Source organism: Poecilia reticulata, chromosome 8, assembly GCF_904066995.2.
Source record: "Poecilia reticulata chromosome 8, P_reticulata-male-v2, whole genome shotgun sequence".
Taxonomy (NCBI): domain Eukaryota; kingdom Metazoa; phylum Chordata; class Actinopteri; order Cyprinodontiformes; family Poeciliidae; genus Poecilia; species Poecilia reticulata.
Genome location: NC_088837.1, coordinates 4,697,904 through 4,720,519, shown reverse-complemented (window position 1 = coordinate 4,720,519; position 22,616 = coordinate 4,697,904). Strand labels below are relative to the sequence as shown.

Below are 22,616 nucleotides of genomic sequence, written 5' to 3'. Positions count from 1 at the left end.
TGAGGTACACCCTGGAAGAGTTGCTACAATATCAAAGGACAACAAAGAGACACACCGGACAAGTAACCATACAGTCAACGCTCAAACACCAAATGACTACTTAAGGGCCCATAATGGTTAAACCAAAGTCGAAAAGTGCGGTCAGGTGGTTGCGGGACATTCATTTTTGCACACACCCTTCAAGGTACACAAAACACAGTTGCTGTGAAGCCTATCCTGCTGCAGTAACGTCGTGGTGTTTTGTCATACGTGTGTCACGTCCATTAGCTTGCTGACATCGGTGCAGATGTGATTCTGATCCCTTCTCTCGCCGCTGATGTCTCAGCAGTCACTGTCCCACTCTCTCATCTGCAGCCCCTCACAAAAATCATGCTATTTATGCACTCTAAACGTTTTACAACTCAACAATCCAGAGGGGGCTTCACTCATCCACTCCCCCGTGTCAGTACAACTTTTTACAACCGTTTTGGATAGAAACTTGTCTATTAGTGGTTTTATGTGTGCTTCTTGTCCGGATTGTGTTGAAAACTCCATCTTTACGGTAAGAGTCATCTAATGAGTGAGTTCCCACCAGAAGCCCGGTTCATGTTCCGTACATGGTGATCCTCATAAATGACTCGGCGTGAAGAAGTCGCCGCCCACATTCTGCTGCAGAGAGTGATGCGGCTGCTCAAATTTAGCAACCTTTTTCCCATCTTACGCATAGACGTGACATAACGTGAACCTGGTGGCTATAGATTTGTGAAATGACTCATCACTGAGTCTATTACAGCAGTTATGTAACTACGGTAGTTTCTCGGCATGTGAAGAGTCTTCCTGTGAAGCACACATCTGGACCGTCTCATGAAAACAAGCTGCTGTCATTCATCCATTCATCTGCTGACCTTAACATTTCAACAGTGATGTTTGTATAAGTTGACATCCAGAAGCCTCAAGCCTTGCTTGTTGTGAATTTTTGAAAAACCTTCTGTTCTGTTTTTGAGACTACACTGACCTCTTGTGGATGTTAATAATATTACCTTTCTGCTTTTAAAATTAGTTGTCTTTTTTTTTATTGGTCTGATGTTATGTTGTGATTGCAAATGTCTTGTTTTTATTAGCTGTAAGTGGAAAATCATCATAATGGAATGAAAATATAGACTTTCAAACATCCATTTGTGTGTAATTAACCTATATAATATGTTTCACTTAGTGATAAAGTTCCTAAAATGAAGCTCAAATTTAATGAACGTGTCTGAACAATGTAAACAAATGTGAAAAAGTTCTGATGAAGTAGTACTAAAATATGAATAAATGTTGAAAATAATTAGCATCCAGCTAATAGTTTGTAGACAGTACTTTAAATCAATTTGTCATATTATAACCACAAACTGCAGTGTGTTTTATTAAGTATAAATGAGTGTGCATATAGTGTGAAAAAGTTTAAGGAGTATTATTACCTTCCTTTTCACAGCACCACAGTAGCTGGGTTTCCATTAAAAATGAGCACAAAATTTTGTAAATATTCTGCTAACCTCAAAAAAAAAAAAAAAAAAAAAAGTGTTTGCATACGTCATTAAAAAACATGCCGTGCCATCATCCTCCAACTGCTTCCTGTCATCTTCTTCTTCATGGTTTACGCCAGTGGTAACATCCGGTTGTTGATCATGTGACTCTTGATGCCAAAAAAATGTTTCCATTGCAGTTTTATGAATACGGCCAAAAACAACAACTCCCAACTCATCCCTGCGGCAAAAATTCATATTGAGAGAAGAGGTTTTTCTAAATTGCCCTGTTTCCAATAAAGTAAATGTATTTTTTGGAAAAGTCCGATTGTAGGATTATAAGGTCAATGGAAACTCAGCCAGTAGTCTCTTGGTAAGCCTTGCATCTGGCCATATTGATAAAGATCATTTACCCGGATCTCACTGAACTTTAAAGTCTATTAACGCTGGTATTAACCCAAGAGTGTGTGTGTTAAATGAACTAAGTTGTGTACTTCTGTCTTTGGAGTTAACTTGACTGGACATCTTCATTATGGCTCAAACAAATACGAGTATAAACTTATTTTAATAAAGCCAACACACGATTTAAGCTGAAAGTACAACCAATCCAGATGTTCCTGATGAGCACCAGATTCAATCTAAGACTCACTAGGACCAAAACAATCAACTTTTACAGTACTGTAAATGACACACAGAGTAAAGCGATACAAGATTAAATATTCCAACTGCACAGTGATGTTCCTCTTTAATTGGCTGTGTTGTAAAGAACCCCCCCTAAAAAACAACAACAGGATTTTTCAAAGAATATCTGCTGGTCCTGAATAGATGATAAAGAAACATAAGTATGAAAAAAATAAATATGTGCTCTGTTTACTTGCCATATACGACTACTTTATATCAAAGTAAAAATCAAAAGCATGTTTGGATACAAATACAAAGCGGAGCCCGAAGAGTCAGAAAGTGGTGAAGTTGGAACTAACACAAAGATTTCTGTTGTTCTAATTTTCCCTGATTCGTCTGTGCTTGGACGGCGGCTCTGTCGCTAATTAGGATTCTGTTTGTAGTGTTGCACCACAAAGATGGCCGGCATCACTTCTTCTCTTCTGACAGCTGGCCGTTGATCAGGCCGGACTCCCAGAGATGCCACAAAGGAGCCTTCTGACCTCCGGCTCTGTGAACTTTCGCCTCCTGCTGTGAGATAAGACAGAGAAAAGACGAGGCTTTAGAGCCGCAGATAAGCTACTGCAGCTTGATCCTCTCCATTTCAGCTCTCGCTCTCAGCTGAGCATTTGTAAAAACGTTTTGGATATGGTTTTCTGTTCTTGTATGTGGAAGAAACATAATGATTGGGCTAAAAACAAAAAAATTTGATTAAAGCTCATGTTGGCTTTCAGATATCATCATGATTTATTTATTTATTTTTATTTTTTTTACCTGCACCTCCCCAGATTTATTCGAATCCGTTTTAGACGGAGGTGGCCAAAGTCTCTCCAGCTTTCCCCTGGACTGTAGCTTGATGTCTAAAGAAACGGACAAAGAAAATATAAAACAATTAAAGTTTGAAACTAATCCAAGCTTTTTGGCTCCTGTTCATATTACAAATATTTATTAGGTATGTTCAGCAGCACATGGATTCCTGGATAGTTTTTTTTAGAAATGTTGCAATTCATTTGTTTATCGTGAGAATAGCAGTCATTTTAGAACAAGGCTACGTGAAATACTAAGTTAAATTGTGAAAAATGTGAAGAAGCTAACCTTAGCTTGTTTTAGGTTGAACATCTTGCTAACTGACAAACATTTGAGCTTTATTTAGTTCAAACGCAACATTTTTGTAATTAACTTGCTTATCCTTGATACAGTTTTCATTTCAGAATAAGAATGTTTGGAATATTATATGGAAATTGGTGAAATATGAAGAAGCTGATGCTAGCTTAAACTTTTAGCTAGCTTACAAAAATAGCACAGTATCTGATGAGACACTAGATTTCAAGGCCTTAGGTTGACTGTATGTTTAAAAGTATTTAAACCAAATATGGAAAACTGTGTTTGCGCCATCTGTACAGCCATGAAGAGATGTTCATAGTTCTTGAGAAATTCTTTTTACAATCGGCTAAGATTCCTCCAGATTCGTGCAGAGATATGTAATTTTTCATGTACGTCTGGTCAAAATAAAATCCTTCAACTAAGTCCATGTCAACACAGTCTTCTCCCTGAAGCTTTCTAACACAGGCATTTTAAAGAGGACCAAACTCCAACGCACAACAACAGCATAAAGATATTTATTTGGTGTTCTTAGTATATTAAGTTAAAACTAATAAACCTAATTTCTCCAAAATATTATCCTAATTACCTGAATATCAAAGGAATTCTGGATTGTAAGAAACTATGTTGCACATATGTATTCATTGGAGAGCTTCTCTCATTTTAAACACAAGCCTGGGGATGATTATATCCTAAACACCAAGTTATATAACCACAGAAATTGTAATGTCATTTGGTTTTTTTAGCCCAGCAGTGGTCAACTTTTATAAGTTTAAACACAAGGGTAGGATATTGTTAATGCAGTCTCACTTGTTGAGCATACAGTTCCCACTTTAGAACAAGATTGCCTGAGATTTCTCCACCTTTTAGGAAGAAGCTGATTTTGGCTTAAATAGAGATACAGAGGCCATAGTCCTCGACACACCCATCCATAGTCTTCCTTCTTCCTCTCTCTGTTTTATTTCCTGTATTGGTAACTCTCAATAAAAACACCTAGTGACAAGAAAACATCTTAAACTAGATCAAATTTATATTTTCATAATCTCTGTGATGGACTGGCGACCTGTCCAGGTTGACCCCACCTCTCACCCGTTGACCGATGGAGATGGACACCAGCACCAGCACCCCTCCCAACCTCAATGGGATAATGGTGTAAGAAAATGGATGGATGGATGAATTTTTATGATTTCCCTAAAACATATCTTGCAAATCAATAATATATCCTCCAAAATATCTAAACTATTATTGCATATTTGAACTCATCAAAGGAGCTCTGTAGTAAGTAGAACTCCTGTTATAACTTAATGGTTTATCAAGATTCATTTTGTGTTTAGAAACTAGGATTAAAAGCACCAAATTCTTAAAATTCACAAATATCCCTATCTTGTCACACTTTTCCTGGGTGGCTATGCTGTCCATTAAAAATATAAATGTAAAATAAAGACAGATGAAAGGCCTCCTGTTGTCACTCAGCCTGCTGGCAACCACAGACTCAGATCAAGCTTGTTTCTAAAATAACCGCCCTTGACCACAAGTGACAAGGAGGACACCAAGTTTGTGATAAGACTCATTAGATAACACTATTTGATGTTAATGTTGAGAGGCATACATTGAAGAGCCAAAAGGCCTGGGAGGTTGGGATGAATACAAATCCCTGTGATTCTTAAACTAGACCTAGTCGACTGATTGTTGAAGCATTATAGAAGGAAAAGTTCTGCTGTATAAATGATTATTTGTCTCAGTTTGCTTATATGTGCTCAGTTGAATTAATGTTTTATCAAACACATCATGCTGACGCAGACTGACCTGATTTAAGTGTCATTGTACACCGATGCTTTTCTTCATCCTCACTTTTGTGTCTGTCCTCCCCATACAGAGTGCACCGCTGTCTGCGCAGTTCCTCTTCTCTTTCCTTAGCCTCCCGAATGTCCTTCTCCACCTCCGGCTGCAGGGCCATGGCTGGGCGCAGCTTGAAGAAAGGGTTTTGCCTCAGGATGGGGGATCCTTGCCTTTCCTTTATTTTACCCCTACACTCCGCAGCAGAAGCAGAGGACTCGCTATTTATCGAGTCCATGCTCCTGTGCAGTCGTAGGTGCTTGTCGTGCTTTGAGTAAGGGGATAAGCGCGTTTTGTCACGAGAACCCCCAGTTGGGCTCTTCGATCTGAGTGTTTCTGGACTTTTGTCTCCTTCGAGGGTTGTAGAGTTGCACAGCCTCAGAGAGTGTGCCCTTGAGACCAGACAGGTCTTGAGGGAAAACATCTCAAGGCTTCGTGTGCGCTCCAGAACAGAGGGGTAAACGGGACCCTTCATTGCTGTGGTAGGGAGCTTCCTGTGTCTTGTAGGTCCCTCCGTGTTGCCCTGCTGAAAAGCCTCAAACAGCAGTTTTGTCTCCTTTAGCTGCCGGGCCTCCCCTTTGCAGTACTCCCCAGGAATCTTACCCTGGTTGACCAGCACCAGCTCCCTTTGAATTTCCTGGCTTATCTCTTTCTGCATCTTTTTTTCAGAAAACTGCCACTGGCTTTGCTGGACAGTACACGCCTTCGTAAGAAGTGACTCGAGAGAAACATCTGTCTTGAATGGAATTTCCAACACATCCGGATTATCGGCGAGGTTGAAAACACCCCCAGCCCTCTGCAAGTTCTGCCTGGCCCTGGCCGCCTCCTGGATCTGTTTCTCCATTGACGTTTCAGCAGCTGAAAATCGATGCCCAGCAGAAATGAATGGTATTTCACCGGGCATTTCACGAGGGCTGTGAAGTGGCAAAGTTGAAGATGGCAAGATTTCACTGTAGTCGTCAAAAGACTCGTCTGCATCTTTTGTGTCAATCTGCTTGTGCTGTGCCGTTTCTGGTGGCGTTGACAAACTGGTCCTTGCTTCTGTGCCATTGTCCTCATTGTTTTCGTTCTTTGTCACATTTGTCCTCAGTTCCTTCTCCTTTGATGCACCCTCCTCTTCATATTCGTCACTTGTTACCCTCTTTCCTCTAACTCTCCCGTTGTCAACTTCAGACCTAAACCTATCTTCTTCCTCAGCTTTTGCCACTTTGATAATCTCCTGGGTTGCATTTGGGATGTCATCATGTCGTAGCTGCACCATTTGCAGACGCTGAAGCAGCTGCTCTCCCTGTTGGATGTCAGAAGCTATTCTCCAGTTTCCATCGACCTGCTCAATTGTTTCTTCAGATTCTTGCTCAGATCTTGTGAGGATGTTGCACGAAGATCTGGTTCCGACATACTCTTCCTTGCTACCGCACCTGGTTCTTCCCTCCGTTCCATCGTTGGTAAATTCTGATGGCTCTGAAGATGTGAAATCATTGATTTTATTCAGATCAGACATTGTCCTTGATAACTCCAAATCTCTCTCAAGACAAGAAATACCTTTGAAATTTTTCTCACATTCTTTCTCTTGATTAGTCGTATTCCCCAGGTTTTCATCCACGTCTGAATATATTTGTTCATAGTTTTCTTCTTCTTTCCATGGCTTTGGGTCATCTTCAGGGTCCTCATTTGATTCTTCATCCCCTGATGTGTTATTCCTCTCAGTTTTGTCATGGCGTCGCTCCACCAGACAAGCTGAGTCATCCGTGGATTTTTGGTCTTGATAATCCATTGGTGTGGAGTTCATGTCATTGGAAAGCAATGTGTCATCCATAGGCTCCATAGAGGGCTGCATTGTACTAGTTTTCTCTTCATCCAGCTCGTTCCGTGCTGCCATTAACTGCTTCTCACCATGGTGCCTGTCTAAGCTGCAGGGATTAGCTTTTGTTGCGTCAGCTGCTTCGGTTGGTAGGGTCACACCAGAATCAGCTGGTGTTGCGCTTGTGTTTCCCTCTGTTGGCGACAAAACAGCCCTGCAGGGCGAAGGAGAAGGGGGCTGGACGAACACATCGTCCGGCCCTTCGTCGTTCATCAAGCTGTAGTACCGCTTGATCTGCACAGGAGCATCAGAATGAACTTCGGCATCGTCTTGGGAATTTTTAAAGATTTCAGAGGAATTCGTTGTATTTTGGGTCATGTCTTTGGAGTCCTGATTTATGCACCTACATCCATGGTTCTGGGAGAGAAAGTTTGATGAGCTGAGAGATATTGTTGAAAGTCAACTTTTAGAAAAACTCAATGTTTTTTGGTATTTTCCTTTTAGATCCAATAAGCTGCAATAAAACAACAACATAAATTGTTATTGAGATTGACAAATTAATTATGCCAATAGCTTGATTATTCTGCTGATATACAAAGGGCGGTAAACATTTTGACCATTCCTAAAATAATGGTCATTGTTTCCTAAAAGTGGGAAACATCTTTTGGCAAAAAACAAATTGAGCCATTACTTTAGTAAGGTGATGATTTTGAACAGTTAAAACTTTGCCACGTTCTAAAAGGTCGTATGGTTTATTTCATGGATCTGGAAGTCTACAATCCAAAGACGGTGTACAACTTTTCTTTTAAATTACCTTCCCTTTAGCAAAGATCACGAACAACCAGTCAAGAGTTAAGATGCATGAGGTAGCATTGTTCCTGACACCCTATGAAAGATGTCACTAAACTTAAGACATTTATCTGTAACCAGACATTTACGTAAACATTCTGTCTGATGTAAAATCAGAGCAAACCTTTCCTGTTTTAGGTCAGCTAGGATTACTTAAAATGTGTACATATGGTAATGCTAGAATAATAGTTTTTTTTATGACATTCTTCAAATGTAAAAGTTTGCATCTACTAAAATTGCTAAACCTTTAGGTAATGTGAGTAAGCCCAGATGATGATGTCGTGGCTTTGTAAACTTCTTGAAGACTTAAATGAAGGCAGAGCTGTGAATGTATTTTAAGGCAACACCTCACACACACACACACACGCACACACACACACACGCAAATGCACCCCCGCACACGCACGCACGCGCGCACACACACACACACACGCACACACTGATTCCCTGTGTGACCTCATAGACAAATCAAAGGAAACCAACTAAGGAGGAAAACTTTGGACCTTTGAAGATGTTGTCTGAAGCCAACAAGAGTGTGTCATTGTCCGCAGTGAAATTAAACCTGTACTGAAAGGCCAACAGCCAGGAAGAGGCCATTTGATTAAAAAGCAACAGAAATGTTAGATTACGGTTTATAAATTAACTCAGACCATATTTTTTGGAGACATATCCAGTGACATTATGAAACTACAGTAAAAGTGTTTGGTCATTGTCACCTATTGCTACAAAATGGAGGAAAAACAGAGAAGCTTGCTAGTTGAAGAACATCATATAAACTGTAAAGTACAGTGGTGGCAGTAGCATGTTGTATAAGTTCTGCATTTCATGAAAAAGAAATGACATTAAGTAGAAATACTGAAGCAATCTCTCAATACATCAACCAGGAAGTTGAGGTTTGGATACAAACATGTCTTCCAAACAGACAGTGAGCATAAGCATGCCACCAAATAGATGACAGAATGACTTAAGGGCAAGGAAATCAATGTTCAGGAGTTTATATCAGAAAGTCCTGATCTCTGGTCCTTACAACCAGACAAGGCCAGTAAAAATGGATTTGGCCATGCCTCTTCCACCGTTGGTAGGAATATTTGTAGACAGAGTTCAAGAGGTGTGTGTGAGTAAGTTGACCAACAAATCCAACACAGTTACTCTTGTTCTGTTAGCAGAAAGGGGCCAAATTTCAATCAAACGGGTGTGAGAACCTGTGTGAGCTAACCCAAAATGTTTGACACAACTCATTCAGACAAAACAAACAAACAAAAAAACCAACTAGAAATAATTTGACAATTCTACCTGACCTACAACAGAAAGAAAACATTTAGTCTGAATTATTGTCTGGCATTGAGAAAATAAAAGGTTACATTATTTTTACACAGTGCATGTAAATATGATTTTAAGTGTATGGATTAATGAAGCATCAAAGCAACTAGGAATTCAATTAGCTTCCTGTATTTATCTTGGTGCACAGCTACGGTGTTGCCGGGGTGACATTATTCTGCCACAGTGTCCGAGTCCTCTCAGTTGTGCTGATAAAGGGAAAGAGTAATCGGCTTTCCTCCGTCTGTCTAAACAGAGGAAAGCTGTGTGGCAGCGTCTGCCTGCCTGGATGGCCACTCAGACTCCAATACTCTTATTTGGCGATTCATGTAGGTCCAGTAAATAAAGTGATCTGGTACATGGCAGTGCTTTAATAGCTCTAATCAAACTACTCTGCTCTGACTAGACATAATTTTATTCTCATGTTATTAATCAGTATACTGTGTATCTGATTACCTTATTTTTATTTATTTATTTTTAAACTTGGCTTGTTTTAGGCTAATTATGATTTACAACAACGCAGATTTTAACCAGCTGGTCTATATTTACACCTGCACTGAAGGATTTGAAGCCAGTCACGCAGCACCTTTGGATTATCAACAGCAGTTCACTGAGCTCTTCCAACGAGACATATTAATGCACTTTAATGAGCTTAACCTGTTTACACTTTATTTTTACAGAACATTTTGTTTTACTGCATGAAACCAGTCATTTAAACAATCGCATTTGAAGTACTTTTGTGATTTCAGAGTTTACCATCTTGGACAGCTCTCATGTTTATTTCCCGATGTGGAAGTATATTTTCTGAACCCTTACATCTATCTTAACTACACATAATCTAAGCTTTACTCTAAACCAACCTAAATCGAATTTCTAAAAATAAGTCTTGATTTTCCCCATAAATCACTTCATATTCATGGCGGATCAAACTGTAGCCCCCTTTTTTTGGGGGTCCTGTCCAGTTTCGGACCTGGTCATAATCAAATTAAAAACTCACACAGAAAAATGCGCACAATTAATCTGTCGGTACTCATTTTGGGAAACGCAACACCTTATGACTTGATAAAAAAAATGTTACTACTACTTTTTACATTATTACAAAAACAGTGTCGTTCAAACCGGGTTGTTTTTGAGTACGACAGACAAAAAACACATAAAAAATTGATACTTTGTGTAGATTTTAAAGGAAAAGACCAACCTGACAGAGCTGTTGTCGCTGCCTGTGCGTGGTTGTATTCACCTCAATGGAAATATGAATGATCAAGGTGATCTGCTTAGCAGCTGTATCCTCCTGTCCTCTGTGTCGTGCACAAACAAAATCCTCCTCTTTGAGAAGCAGCTTGGTTAAAAATAATCCAGAGCAGGAGCAAAGTTTATGGTCTACAATTCTACTGACGTCAAATCTGATCTATATTTCAGACGGCATGTTTTAACGCAACTCCTTCACAGAAAACAACTCAAATACTTCAATATATAAATAACGCAGTCAACATGTGGAGCGTTTTTCTGCCCCAGGTCGTGTACTGGAAGAAAAAAGTTGGATCCAAAAACTCACACTGAAATATGCAACTTCTCAGTTTGCAAGCAACACTGATCAACACAGGGTGCAGAACTGTGAAATCATAGATGACTTCTATAGGATTTTACAGACTTAACATTCAAAGTGCAGCTTTAAGCTGATAAAGTGTGAAATGCTTATGTGGTCAACCTCTTTTGATATTAATAACCCTACGTATAACCCAGGTCAAAACAATTTTATTAATCCCTTAAGGAGCAAGTTGTTTCCAGCCAACCAGTCTATAGAAATAAAATAATTTTAACTACACGTAAGTTAAAACCAGGCCTGCACAACTTCAGTTTACAAAACTAAAATTTACAATAAATGACATAATAATAGGTGGGGTCAAATAAAGGAGCTTCTGCAGTTAAGACAATCATTCACAAGTCTAATAACTAATGCGATGTGCAATTTAGGATGACTTGTTTATACCACAGTGAGAACACACTGGTGAAGGGCCAATCCTTTTTGTGTATGGCAACCGCAAAAAAGAGGGAAAAAAAACACACACAAGTAAATGCAAAGACAAAAGTTTTATTTATTTGTTCATATTTACATTTTTCAAGAGGGAGCCATGGCCCCCGCTGCCCCTCTCTTGGGAGTGACACTGGTTAGAAAGCAAGCAGCATCATAAAGACTATTGAGTAACACAGTGATAATGTCATAGAGCCGTTTAAAGCAGGGTCAGGTTACAAAACATCCCAAGCTTTAGCCAGTTCATGGAGCACCAATCACCTGAAAATGAGAAGGCTATGCCACCATAACAAGGATTTACTAAAAACTGTTCATAGGTTTAAGATATAAGGAGTGATAAAAACCTGTTTCATGATCAGTAATTTATCAGTGCATAATATCCTGCCAGCACTCTAAACTTAAAATTACTACATTAAATGATCAAATATACAATTCATGGACTATAAGCAGATTAAAATCATAGAAAATGACAGCTTAGTATCTAATTGAATTATATATGTGACAAAGTAGCTGAATTTTCTGGTTATGTATAATTAGAGTCGGTTTATTTGGGTCATCTTCCCATTCTTTGAAACATGAAGCTTTAGCTATGATTTAAGTTATCCTGATAGAGGCAAAAGGTTGATATTCTCATGTTTTAATCTGTATTTGCTCTGGAATATAGCATTATGAAATGTAGGAATTATGTGGATAATTCTTTTTGAGAGGATTTAGGAGTTTTGATGCCATTTCTTATCAGAACGTGAGTAGAGAATCATTATCAGATGATTTTATTTGACCTGCTGGTTAGCTGAATTTAACATAAGAGATTAGTACAAGGTTAAACATTTTTGTATGCGTAGGTTTAAGAGGGTTCAAAACACGCCTTTGTTAGCACCACAGTTTAATAGAACATTCAACATTACATCAAGATTATTTATTCGTTCTGTATTTACTGAAAAAAGGCACAGAAGTTAGGAGTTAAGTAGGCACAAGGAGTTCTTGTTATAGGCTACAACAAACATAAGAAATGTAATATATAAAGTTAAATAGTTTCAATAAAAGAAATACATTTAATCCAATAAAGCAGTCCGATTTGAAGTCAATTCAACATTAAAATCTCCGTATTCTTTTCAGTAATCCCTCCTACATGAGCAGACTTAGACCAAAGTATCCATAGTGACATAACCATGTTTTTGTTCTCTGTGGCAACTGCACTCTTGAAGCATCTAGTCAAGAGACGTCACAGTTTTTATACCTAACAAGAACATAAAACTTGACAAATTACACGTTAAACCAGGCAAAAACTTGAAAAACGATACAGACAGCAATCCCCAAACATACAGTATCTAATTCTTTTGGCTGATACATGACCACATTTTTTGCTTGAGTCCTGCAAAAGAACTTCTGTGCTCTGTCCACTAGGAGGGGGAAGCAGAGATACATCTAACTTGGATAAAGACTGAGCTTAAGTGTCTAAAAATATACTATCTTCCATTAGTTATCTTTTACATGACAGAGCAACAGCGACATTTCTTCTGCCTGCCGTCATTCCCAACACTGTCTTCTCTCTGGGTTTCGGGTTCTGTGTCGTTATCATTCAGTGGAACATCCTGAAGGGTCGTGTCTTGAGTCTTTTTCTGAGTCTTTTGCTCTCCTTTGCTTGCCGAGGGCGATTGAAGTGATGCAGTGGTTCCTGGCTCCACTACGTGTTCTTCACCGTCCTCAGTAATAATGACCCGCTCTGCAGTGAGCATGCCTTCGTAGTCCTCTTCATTGTGATCCTCCTCTGGCGTTGCGTCGGTGTAACCCAGGAACACAAGGGTGACTGGATCTTCCTCCAGGCTTTGACCCTCTATGTTCTCCAGAATTTCTGTAGTGTCTTTGGTGACAATCTTGGTTTCTTTATCTGGGATTCTAACACTTGCACACTCTTTTATCCTCTCAGCTTCCCATTTATAGCCAGAGCTGTCCAACTGTGTATAGTCCTCCTTTGATGTGCCATTAGGGGTGATGAAACTCAGGACGTGATCTTGACTTTTGTTTCGTTCTACATTCCCAGTGGTAATCTCTGTCTTATTTGGCGTTACTGCTACGTCATCCAGCAGCACCATCATCCCAACGTCATTAATGACGGTCAATATCTCGCCAAGCTCTTCGGTCGAAGGTTCGCCTACCGAACCGCCAACGGTGTGGATGCTCTTCCTCCCATCGTCAAAGATGGTTGTAGATGTCGGCGCACCAGGAGGTGAGGAGATGGGGGCCACTGATTTGACGACGGTGGCACCCGTCTTTGGGTCTCTCTCCACCTGCACTGCCAACATCCCAAGGACTGCAAAGACAAAGTAAAGGTATTTGACAAAAACGGTTGAGAAACTATATGGTACACATGCAGATAAGCAATGTAAGCTACTTGATTTGATTTGCATTAAGAGTTGCACATCTCCCAAAGGGCAAAACCGGTACAATCACAAGTAAAGTAAAAGCACTATAGGCAATTGAAGTAGCTGCAGTAGGAACAAAGGGTTAAGGAAGTGGTCTCAAACTCCAGTCCTCAGTGTCCTGCAACTTTTAGAAATCTCTCTGCTTCAGCACACCTGGTTCTAATATTAGCTCATTAGCAGAGCTCTGTAAAGCTTGACTGCATGCTAGTGAGACAGTTTCCCCATTTAATTCAAATGTGTAGGACGAGGGACACACCTAAAAGTTTCAGGACTCGGCAACTTATAGATGCCAAGTCAAAAGGTTTGAAGCCAAGTGGTTTCAAACTGCAGTTTCACAAAGGTAAAAACGACCCAGTTTAGAAAATCCAGCTCGCTTTTTCCCCCCTTCCACTCAGGCCTCCAGCGGCCATAAAAAAATTAACATAAAGAAACAACAAAAGGCTAAAAATAACGTAGTTCACATGCTGCTCACTGCAGTTGTACCCTTGGGGCTGAACTTGGACACGACGACATTGAATAAAGATGACATATTTAGTTGGAGAACAAGAAGAGCAAGAAAAAAAACATGAATATTAGCAATGATTAAACTTCAATCAATTAGAAGGAGGACGGTTTTTTCTCACCCGTTCGGCCATCTTGTCCACCAGCTTCATGAGACATTCGCTGTGCCATTGAACTGGATTAAAGATTGACCCTTTCTTTAAAAACTGCAAAAGAAAACATGTTTAGAAGTCAGTAGGGATACATTATTTTAAACCATCACACCCGCAAAGCAGATCAACGGCATCTAAAGAGCTCAAAATTAATGATATTCATGCTCACGATGAATAAGCTTTTCTTGAAATGAAGTTTGACTTTATTATTACTAACCTTGGTATGTTTCCTGACTGCTGAAAACAATGTGGCCACTAGATGTCCTCGTTAAACAGTTTCAATAGGCTGCTATATGGAATCACTACAAAACTGATAACAAATAAAGCAAAATACTCAACCACATTTTTGTGCCTCTTTCTTTCTACTTTTGCCCATAATGACGAAACGTAATGCTAAGCTTTTAGTTTCACATCATCACTTTTTGTGTTTTCACTTCAACCTTTCTGTAACTTTATTCACGGTGTTGACATGTGATGAGGACGGGTTCACATAAGTCCCTGTGACAGCCCTGATCCCGCACTGTGGAGAGACAATTACAGACAAGGGAGCTGTTGTCTCAAAGCCGAACTGCTTTCCTTTCGTAGCTCCGCTCTGTCACTTTGTTTTAAATTCTTTTTCTTCAGCTCAGGCCTTAGCTACGGTTAATCATCCTCTGGGAAAAAAAAAAAAATCTCTAGACAGACATCACAAAGAGACTGATAGAGTGGAGAAATAAGCTAACGACAAGCTAATGACCCGTACTTCCAACTCTTGACCTTGTTCGACCTTGTTGATGTCCGTCCCCAGGCGAAGAAAGAGGTTTTTAGAGGCTAATTACGCTCACACGCTTTAAATAGACACTGACCCTTTAATGTGACCCCTCTCAAACCCCGTCTCCATTTCCTGAGCCCATGAACATTTCAGTCATAGTGAGACAAATAGCGAGACAGGATTAGCTCCATTATGTCAACAGGCGTTGTGGTTGTGTATTAGCCCAGCACTGGGCTGCCATAGAGGATTGGAAGATATGTTGACTGTACTCTTAAAGTTTGACTACAGCACCTCACAAAAGGATCCTAACTTTTTCACACTTTACCACATTGCGAGCAGAATCAGTTTTATTGGCCACATTGTACTCAAAAACAGGAGATTTGACTTTTGCTTCATGCGCTAACAGCTGATGTTAGCATTTAGCCCTCAGAAGAAAACATAAAAGGAGCAATGTGTACATAAATATTGATGTTCAGCTAATCACAGTATTATGTTTTCCATCCACATAGAGAAAAATTTTGGCACATTCAAGTAACTATTTAACCTTCAAAAGTTATAAAAATGATGTAGAAATATGACTTGAAAGAAATTCATAATTAGCAATTTTGCCATGAAGTTTTTTGCATAGAAGTTTAAATAAAAACACACTAAACAGGATTGGCAACCATTCAGCTGTGCAAAACACCTGGATGGACCTAGCCCCGCCTTCTAGGACAAAGCTCCTCCTCTGAGCTGCCTCACCGAGCAGCATACAACTCCCCAACTCAGCTCCTTCAGACTAGCCAGCAGCAATTAGCAGCCACCTGGTGGAAATGTGAGTCTGTCGAGCTGGTCATAATAGCTATTTCTGAGTGAAACACTGGTAAAAACTTTATTAAAGGGTTAATAGAGTAATGATGTTGTGAGTTTCTTTCTGAAACTCCTGAAGACAGAGTTTCAGAAAGACGGAGTTTCAGAAAGAGCATTAGCTTCTTAAAGAGAAAGAGACCCAATTTCAAGGTGTTAAATTATGAAGTCAAATTTGATATATACAGCATTCTAATAAAAACCAAAGGTAATATAGATAACATAATAGCACCAAGTGTCTGGTAAATACATATTTCTGCCTCTTTAACAGATTAGAAGACAATGAACTGAAATGCCCTGTCTAGATAAATTTATCACTGAGCTTCAGTCTGTGAGAGAATACACCATGTTGCCTTTTGTGTATTTCGTCGTACCCAGTAGTTGCTGTGTGTTTGTGACTGCAGTAGAGCAGTTGATAGTTTTCTTGCTAAGAGACCTCCTTTCTGGCAGCAGCTGCCTTTTTAGTGTCCTCCTCAGGCGTCTTTTGACTTTTGGTTTGTTTCCTGACAAACACACACACACACACGCACGCACACACACACACCCAATGCCAAAGACAAAATATGTTTCAGCACAAATACAAACACAATATAGCTCCTAACCAGTGATTCACAGCAGTGAATCTGGGAGAAGAGCCAGATGTCTGTGTGTCCCAAATGTTCCCACTTTGTATAGAACGTGGAACAAGCATTTCGTAAGTGTTTTCATAAATGTTGATAACTGAAATCTTTCTGGACCAAGAGTGGCATATTTCATTGGCTTCTGCTTGTCCACCTGCTTTAAAGATGTCAGAATTCTTCCGCTTATTTACTGACTCATAGCTGAGTATTTAATATATGACTTTAAAAAGTCATTATAACAAGGGAAGGTAACGGTTACGTGACTGTGCTATAAAACTGGCACATTGTTCTTGGAAACACATAATACTGCCTCTTTAAAACCACAAATAATTTTTCTCCCTCTTCACAATTGTGTACAACTTTGTGTTGTTGCTTAAAATACCAATAAAATATATAGAATTTTAATAACAATAATAATACATAACATTTTTATAGTGCTTTCCAGACACTTCAAGACGCTTCGATGTTACTGTAAAGTGACAAAACGTCAGAAAGTCCAAGATGTCTGATGACTTTTGGAAGGCAACGTACCTTGGAACTTGAAATAAGTGTTTCCAGTACGACACGCCGACAGTGAAAACATCGTGTCTAAAAATCGCATCACCACGCTGCTTCATTTACTGAAAAATTACACAGTCTCACAGATCTTTTTCTCTGCATTTACGTTTTTGGATCATTTAGAGCCACAGAGACGCGCTTTGACACGACGCATTGCCGTATCTTTTAAACGCTCGTTCAAGAGATCAAGATGAACAGCTTGCCATCTGGCTGCGGTCGTCTGTCATTTTATCTCCACTACAACGAGCTGAACAAAAGCTTGTGGTGCTGCCATCTTGGATCTCATTTGGGATGACTAAAGCAAACAGGCTGCTGATGTCAGACAGGGACTAAAGGAAACTAGCGCCGCAGATTGGTGCTAAGCGGTAACAAAATCACCTGCCTCAGATGCTAATCCACTACAAGATAACTTGAAACTCATTGTTGAGTTTGAAACCAAGTTTATTTTTAAAGCACATTTCAGAAGCAAAGCAGCTCAAAGTGCTTTACGTCATGAAAACAATCGAGAAACAAGCAACAGACACTACATTTCGTCAAATGCCACCATCATAATAATCAATACACACCAGATACGTCGATCAGTTTTCCTTTTACTACTAATCAAAGGGCGTTTTGAACAGGTAAGGGTTTAACCTTGATTTCACGAAACTCAGTGTTTCGGCTGTTTTGGAGTTTTCCAGTAGTTTGTTCCAGATTCAACCGTCCAACCATGTGAACAACAAATGGCAGTGTGTAACTTCTGATGCCTGAACCGGTAAAAGTACTCCAGGTCCCAGCATTCAGAGCATTTCACCTTTAGAGGGGAAAGGTCAAACCCATTGGCCGGATGGATTCCCTAAATGGCAGAGTTGACCTTTGACATCATAAAAGGCCACGAGAAACCAAAACACAAAGACAGCCTGTGGATTTTCCTCAATGTAAGGAAGCACAACGCCAAACTGGAGAAAGACAATTATCCTGAACTTTATGTCCTAGTCAAAGACCTCCCTGTCTTCAAAGAACGTTGGGTCTGAAGCAATGCGGTGTGTATCTGGTGATGCTGTAAAAACCTGCGATATGTGTGTATCTTGTGTGTGTACTGTTATGTTAATTGGAACAATCAGTGCTTTGACCAGTGCATCGAGGTCTACGTTCTAAACTTTGACATTGTAAAGAATTGAAAAAAAGTTCCTACTGAAATCATGGTGACAGTTGTTTTTGTTTTTTTTGACTCAAGTAATTCAAGTCTAAAGTTGGGATATTTAGTATTTAACTCTGATTTGATTTAAAGATAAGTTGTTTGTGACTTTGGCATTGATTGGGGATTAAGAACGCAGGTTGTTGGATTCATTTCTCTGAACCACATCGCACCCAGGCTGATCCTTACAGAACAACAGCTGATACAGACAAAGTGTGAAGCTATTGATTTCTGACTATCAGGTTATGCCAAGACTAAAGAATTTAATCACACATCACTCAGTTTTATCAATATAGTAAAGCAGATCCCCCCCAACACTAAGTTTTAACTTCAAGAGGAACATATGCGGCTGTCAGGACATCATCTTCCTCACTGTGGGAGGTTTTTTCCCTCCATCTTCACGTTCCACCCGTTCACCTGCACTACGAACCGTCTGCGGCTGAGGAAGCCTCTGGCTGGGAAACGGAGTGTGTGTTGCACTGTGTGGGAGGCTGTTCCAGTGTGCATGAGCAGCCACTAGGGAGACATAATGTAATGTTGTTTATCCTCAAATGTGCATAGCCTGCAGGAAACACACAAATAGTTAATGGAGAGCCTTTTCGTCCTACATCAAATAAACGCTACATTGTTTTGACATGTCTGCTCCCATTCATTGACTTTTTTTTTTGTCCTATATTGTTGGATTGCTATTTTTAATGCGTCTTTTCTAGTCTTGATTCTGAAAGATGGTTGAAGTAATGTTCAGTCTAGGTGAGGATTGTTAAAACTTGAAGTTTATGTAGCTTAGGTTGGCAAAAATGTTTTTCAAATGCCAGAATAATGAGAGTTGGATTATATATATATATATATATATATATATATATATATATATATATATATATATATATATATATATATATATAATTTTATTTTTTTATTTTTTCCAAAAATAATTTTGGATTCTTTAAAGTTTAATTTAACAAAGTTGATAATGATGATGTCATGACTTTTGAGTTAATTCAGAGGCACACCTGAAGATTTATTTTAAGGTACGCACACAGTATGATGATGTCATGACTTTTGAGTTAATTCAGAGGCACACCTGAAGATTTATTTTAAGGTACGCACACAGTTTTTTTTTTCAAAGCGTCATATACATATCTAAAAATGAATCTACGAAGTTAAAATTGGTTCCGAAAAATTCAAACATCCCTTCTGTTATTCTAGGTGTAAAGTTTTCTCAGAAACTGTAGGTCGTCTGTTGTCAGGTCCCACGTCTCTCAGGAGATTCGTTTAGTTTGAAAGCTGCTGGTGAGATTGAGGAGCGAATCCAAAACCGTAACTAAGTCCAAGCGGCCTCGCCCGGAACGCTACATCAGAGCACGACCTCAGCTTGCAAGCATCTCGGTTTGGCAGTGACAAGGCATGACATGATGTGAGAGTCATGGGACACACCAATGGTCAGACTTTAACATGGGAGGACAATAAAAAAAAATCAGACTGCCTATACCTTCAATGACTGAATGTAGTGTGAAGTACTTAGAGGTCCTGTGGACTTAATAAAGGGCTGTACAAGTACAGATTGTTTACCGTTTTCTACCATTTCATCTGGTTCTACTCCAAAATCACTCCACCGGACTTTGCGTCTTTAAATCAGACTTCTATCCAACAGGTTTTCCTCTCTGTCTTCTTCCTCTGTGGTAATTCCCTCCTACTTGCAAACATCAGTACCAAGGCAGTTAAGGTGTCAGTTGTACAGAAATCTTTGTTCACCATTTTGCTCTGAGAACTTTCTTGCCACGACTGTCTCTGAACTCTGAACTCTGCGTCCAGCAGAGGAAAGTCCTCTTGATCTGACTACATTCCATGTAATTCTGAATCTATAGGTACTTACCGTGCAGTTGGATCGGTCAAATGAGGCAACTCAATCGGTCGCGTCTCCGTCCAGTGAAAGCGATCTGGTCTCGGTTGTGAAAACACTAGTACATGTTGTGGAAGACACCCTCGTTTTGATATTACACTTCGGCAACTCCCTTTTTGCTGTCATGCTCCCTAAAGACAAGGCGTTCTCTGTATGTAACAAGCAGAGAGAGAGAGAAAAAGAGAGAGGGAAGGGGGGATATTTTTAGCAGAGACTATTGACGGGAGATACAGCTGGCCGGAGAGTAGGGGTACGAGAACGGATAGTTCAGTGACTCAGCAGATTGTCTGCATGCTGAGGGATCTCTGTGCTCTTACTGGGAGTTGTAAACAAGCTGGACCACTCTGTGTGACGGTTGCTGCTGTTCTGGCTTGATTTGTATACGAGAGGCAGAGCAAACTCCGGTCAGGCCTTCAGAGGATTACTGATGGAGAATTCAGGCTCAAATGTCAGGCTGTGGAGTCACTGTTGTTCCAATGGGAGGTGAAATTTAATGGCAGAATGAATCCAGCATGGAGAAGAAAAATTAAAGAGTGAGCTCTACTTTTTTGGCGCTTTGCTGTCTATGTTACCGTAGTAACCTTGCGTCATATGCAAAACTGCAAAGCTAAGCAGTAGACGTTTCGGTATGTCAGTAAATCACAATATGAACTGAAAATGACCACAAAATCACAGAAAAGACTGACGACTTCTTCAGCAGACACCCTACATAAAGAGGTGAAGTCTAAAATGTGAATAGCTTTTAAAATATTTCTGATTTTTCTCTTACTTTTATATGTCGTGCCCAGCAGTGTGGCACTAAAAAAATTGATGTTCTAGTGTGAAGGTGAGGCTCAACAGATTCACTGTCACAAGCGGAGCATGATGACTCTCACCATCACGCTCCACTTGATACATATATGAAGCGTTACTAGAACTATCTCTGGATGTATTTCAAATGTACTGAACAGAGACATGAAAAAGAAAAAGTTTGCCTCTAAACCTGTAGGAAGAGAGAAAACCAAACCTAGACACCACAACAATCAACACACACATAAATAATAACATTTCTAACATCATTGGAAAGTACAATGTACATGGATATATACACTGACACGCATCTACACACATTGTGCTTAAAAATGTAAACTTATAATGCACTAACTCTTTCCTTTTCATTAGAAATGCCGAATATAAATATAGCCACACTGTGAGATGAGTGGGTGGGTGTCCTAGTGTGGACAGTCTGTTTATCAGGAAACACTGTTTTATGCTGATAAGTCTCAGACCTCCCACAGCACGTAAAGCCTCGGCAGTTTCCTCAAACCAAAACAGACGTGAACTACAGCTCTTTTCAACAAGACAGAATCAGCACATCTGGGGGACGTTGAACAAAATACATCAATTTGCAAAAAAAACACATTATAGTACCTATTAGTTTCAGTTCAAATGTGGGAAAAAAATGAATTTTTTGGAACAAATTCCTGCCCAACTCAAAGAGACAATGTGTTTGTTGTTCAAAGAGAATCTTAACAGAAATATCACTTGGCTACACCCAAGCTTAAGAAAATCAACGTGTGACTGGATGAAAGTGAGATTTAGTGATGAAATATTTTTTTCTTGCAATGACATCTTCGACTTGGAATGTCGATTAAGAGAAAACAGAGGAAATAATCGCTGATTCACTCAGTTTGATTGGTTGAAACTAAAGAGGTTTTTGTGTTCGAGTCCAAATGTGGAGCGGGTCGGTTTTTAATTGCATTTGACTGAATCAGATTTTGAACGTAAACTGGAATAAAAAGGTGTAGGGTTGAGGAAAAACCAAATCTGATTGGTGATCAGGTATTGGTATTTGTTTTTCACTTAGAAGCTGACAGAAAAAAAAAAAAAAAAACTGCATCACTTTCCCAGACTCTGCTGTGTGATTGTTTATCACTCGCCCCACGCTTTGATTTTACTGTTTGTCTTCTTCTGTTTCTGTGTAAAACTCTTTAAAGACTGATTTTCATGTCATGTCTCAGTTCCTCCTTCAAGCTTTTCCATCCAGGTATAATTTAGTTTCAGCTTTAGAAGTGACTCTTTAGATAAGGTTACTTTCCATGCTTATTATCCCAGGTTTTGTTTGTGATTCCTCACTATGATCAATCATAGATATAATTGCAATTGCAATCATTTCTTGACAAATGTTAATAATCGTATTCATATCAAAATAAGTGCAGCTGATCGTTTATTGTGAGACACATTTCTAAAAACTAGACTTTAATAAAATAATGAACCAAGTTTATACATGCCACATTTCAGATGTTAAATGGAGAAATAAATATTGAAGTGGAAAAGACAGAGTTGGAAAGCAGCACTTTTACCTTTCACCCTTTTCTCACGGCGTTAAAATATATTTCTACGTCACGTTTATCAAATCCCTGACATTCCTCAGATAAAAAAAATGAAATGGCAAGAAAATTTAAAATATAGATGTCTAATTAACTCCATCCATACTTTGAACTGTTAGCATGACATTCATAAGTCTGCTAACTACTGAATTTGGCGTTCCCTGGTGGATTTGCAGCAGAAGCCTGGTGTAAAAGGGGCGCTCCACGGTTAGCGGTGCAGCGACAGGCCACATCAAAGC

General features: G+C 39.4%; 2 protein-coding genes across 4 annotated transcripts; both read right to left on the bottom strand.

Moving 5' to 3' along the window:
- Window positions 1–2,030: 2,030 nt before the first annotated feature.
- On the bottom strand, window positions 2,031–10,511 carry LOC103468339 (uncharacterized). 2 transcript variants are annotated; one of them, XM_008415351.3, is made up of 5 exons: window positions 10,247–10,511; window positions 6,624–7,396; window positions 5,052–6,542; window positions 2,919–3,004; window positions 2,031–2,675 (listed from the first exon to the last, which is right to left on the bottom strand). In XM_008415351.3, exons 2-5 carry the CDS (start codon window positions 7,258–7,260, stop codon window positions 2,574–2,576), a joined length of 2,316 nt encoding a protein of 771 aa, XP_008413573.2. In that variant the 5' UTR covers window positions 7,261–7,396; window positions 10,247–10,511; the 3' UTR covers window positions 2,031–2,573. The 2 variants fall into 2 exon arrangements, with proteins under 2 accessions (XP_008413573.2, XP_008413572.2); XM_008415350.3 differs by having other exon boundaries at window positions 5,052–7,396; window positions 10,247–10,508.
- Window positions 10,512–11,120: 609 nt separating this feature from the next.
- On the bottom strand, window positions 11,121–20,180 carry LOC103468338 (uncharacterized). 2 transcript variants are annotated; one of them, XM_008415349.3, is made up of 3 exons: window positions 19,982–20,180; window positions 14,127–14,210; window positions 11,121–13,391 (listed from the first exon to the last, which is right to left on the bottom strand). In XM_008415349.3, the coding sequence occupies exons 2-3, from the start codon at window positions 14,173–14,175 to the stop codon at window positions 12,568–12,570; spliced, it is 873 nt and encodes a 290-aa protein (XP_008413571.2). In that variant the 5' UTR covers window positions 14,176–14,210; window positions 19,982–20,180; the 3' UTR covers window positions 11,121–12,567. The 2 variants fall into 2 exon arrangements, with proteins under 2 accessions (XP_008413571.2, XP_081465784.1); XM_081609658.1 differs by lacking the exon at window positions 19,982–20,180 and adding an exon at window positions 16,128–16,776.
- Window positions 20,181–22,616: the final 2,436 nt, after the last annotated feature.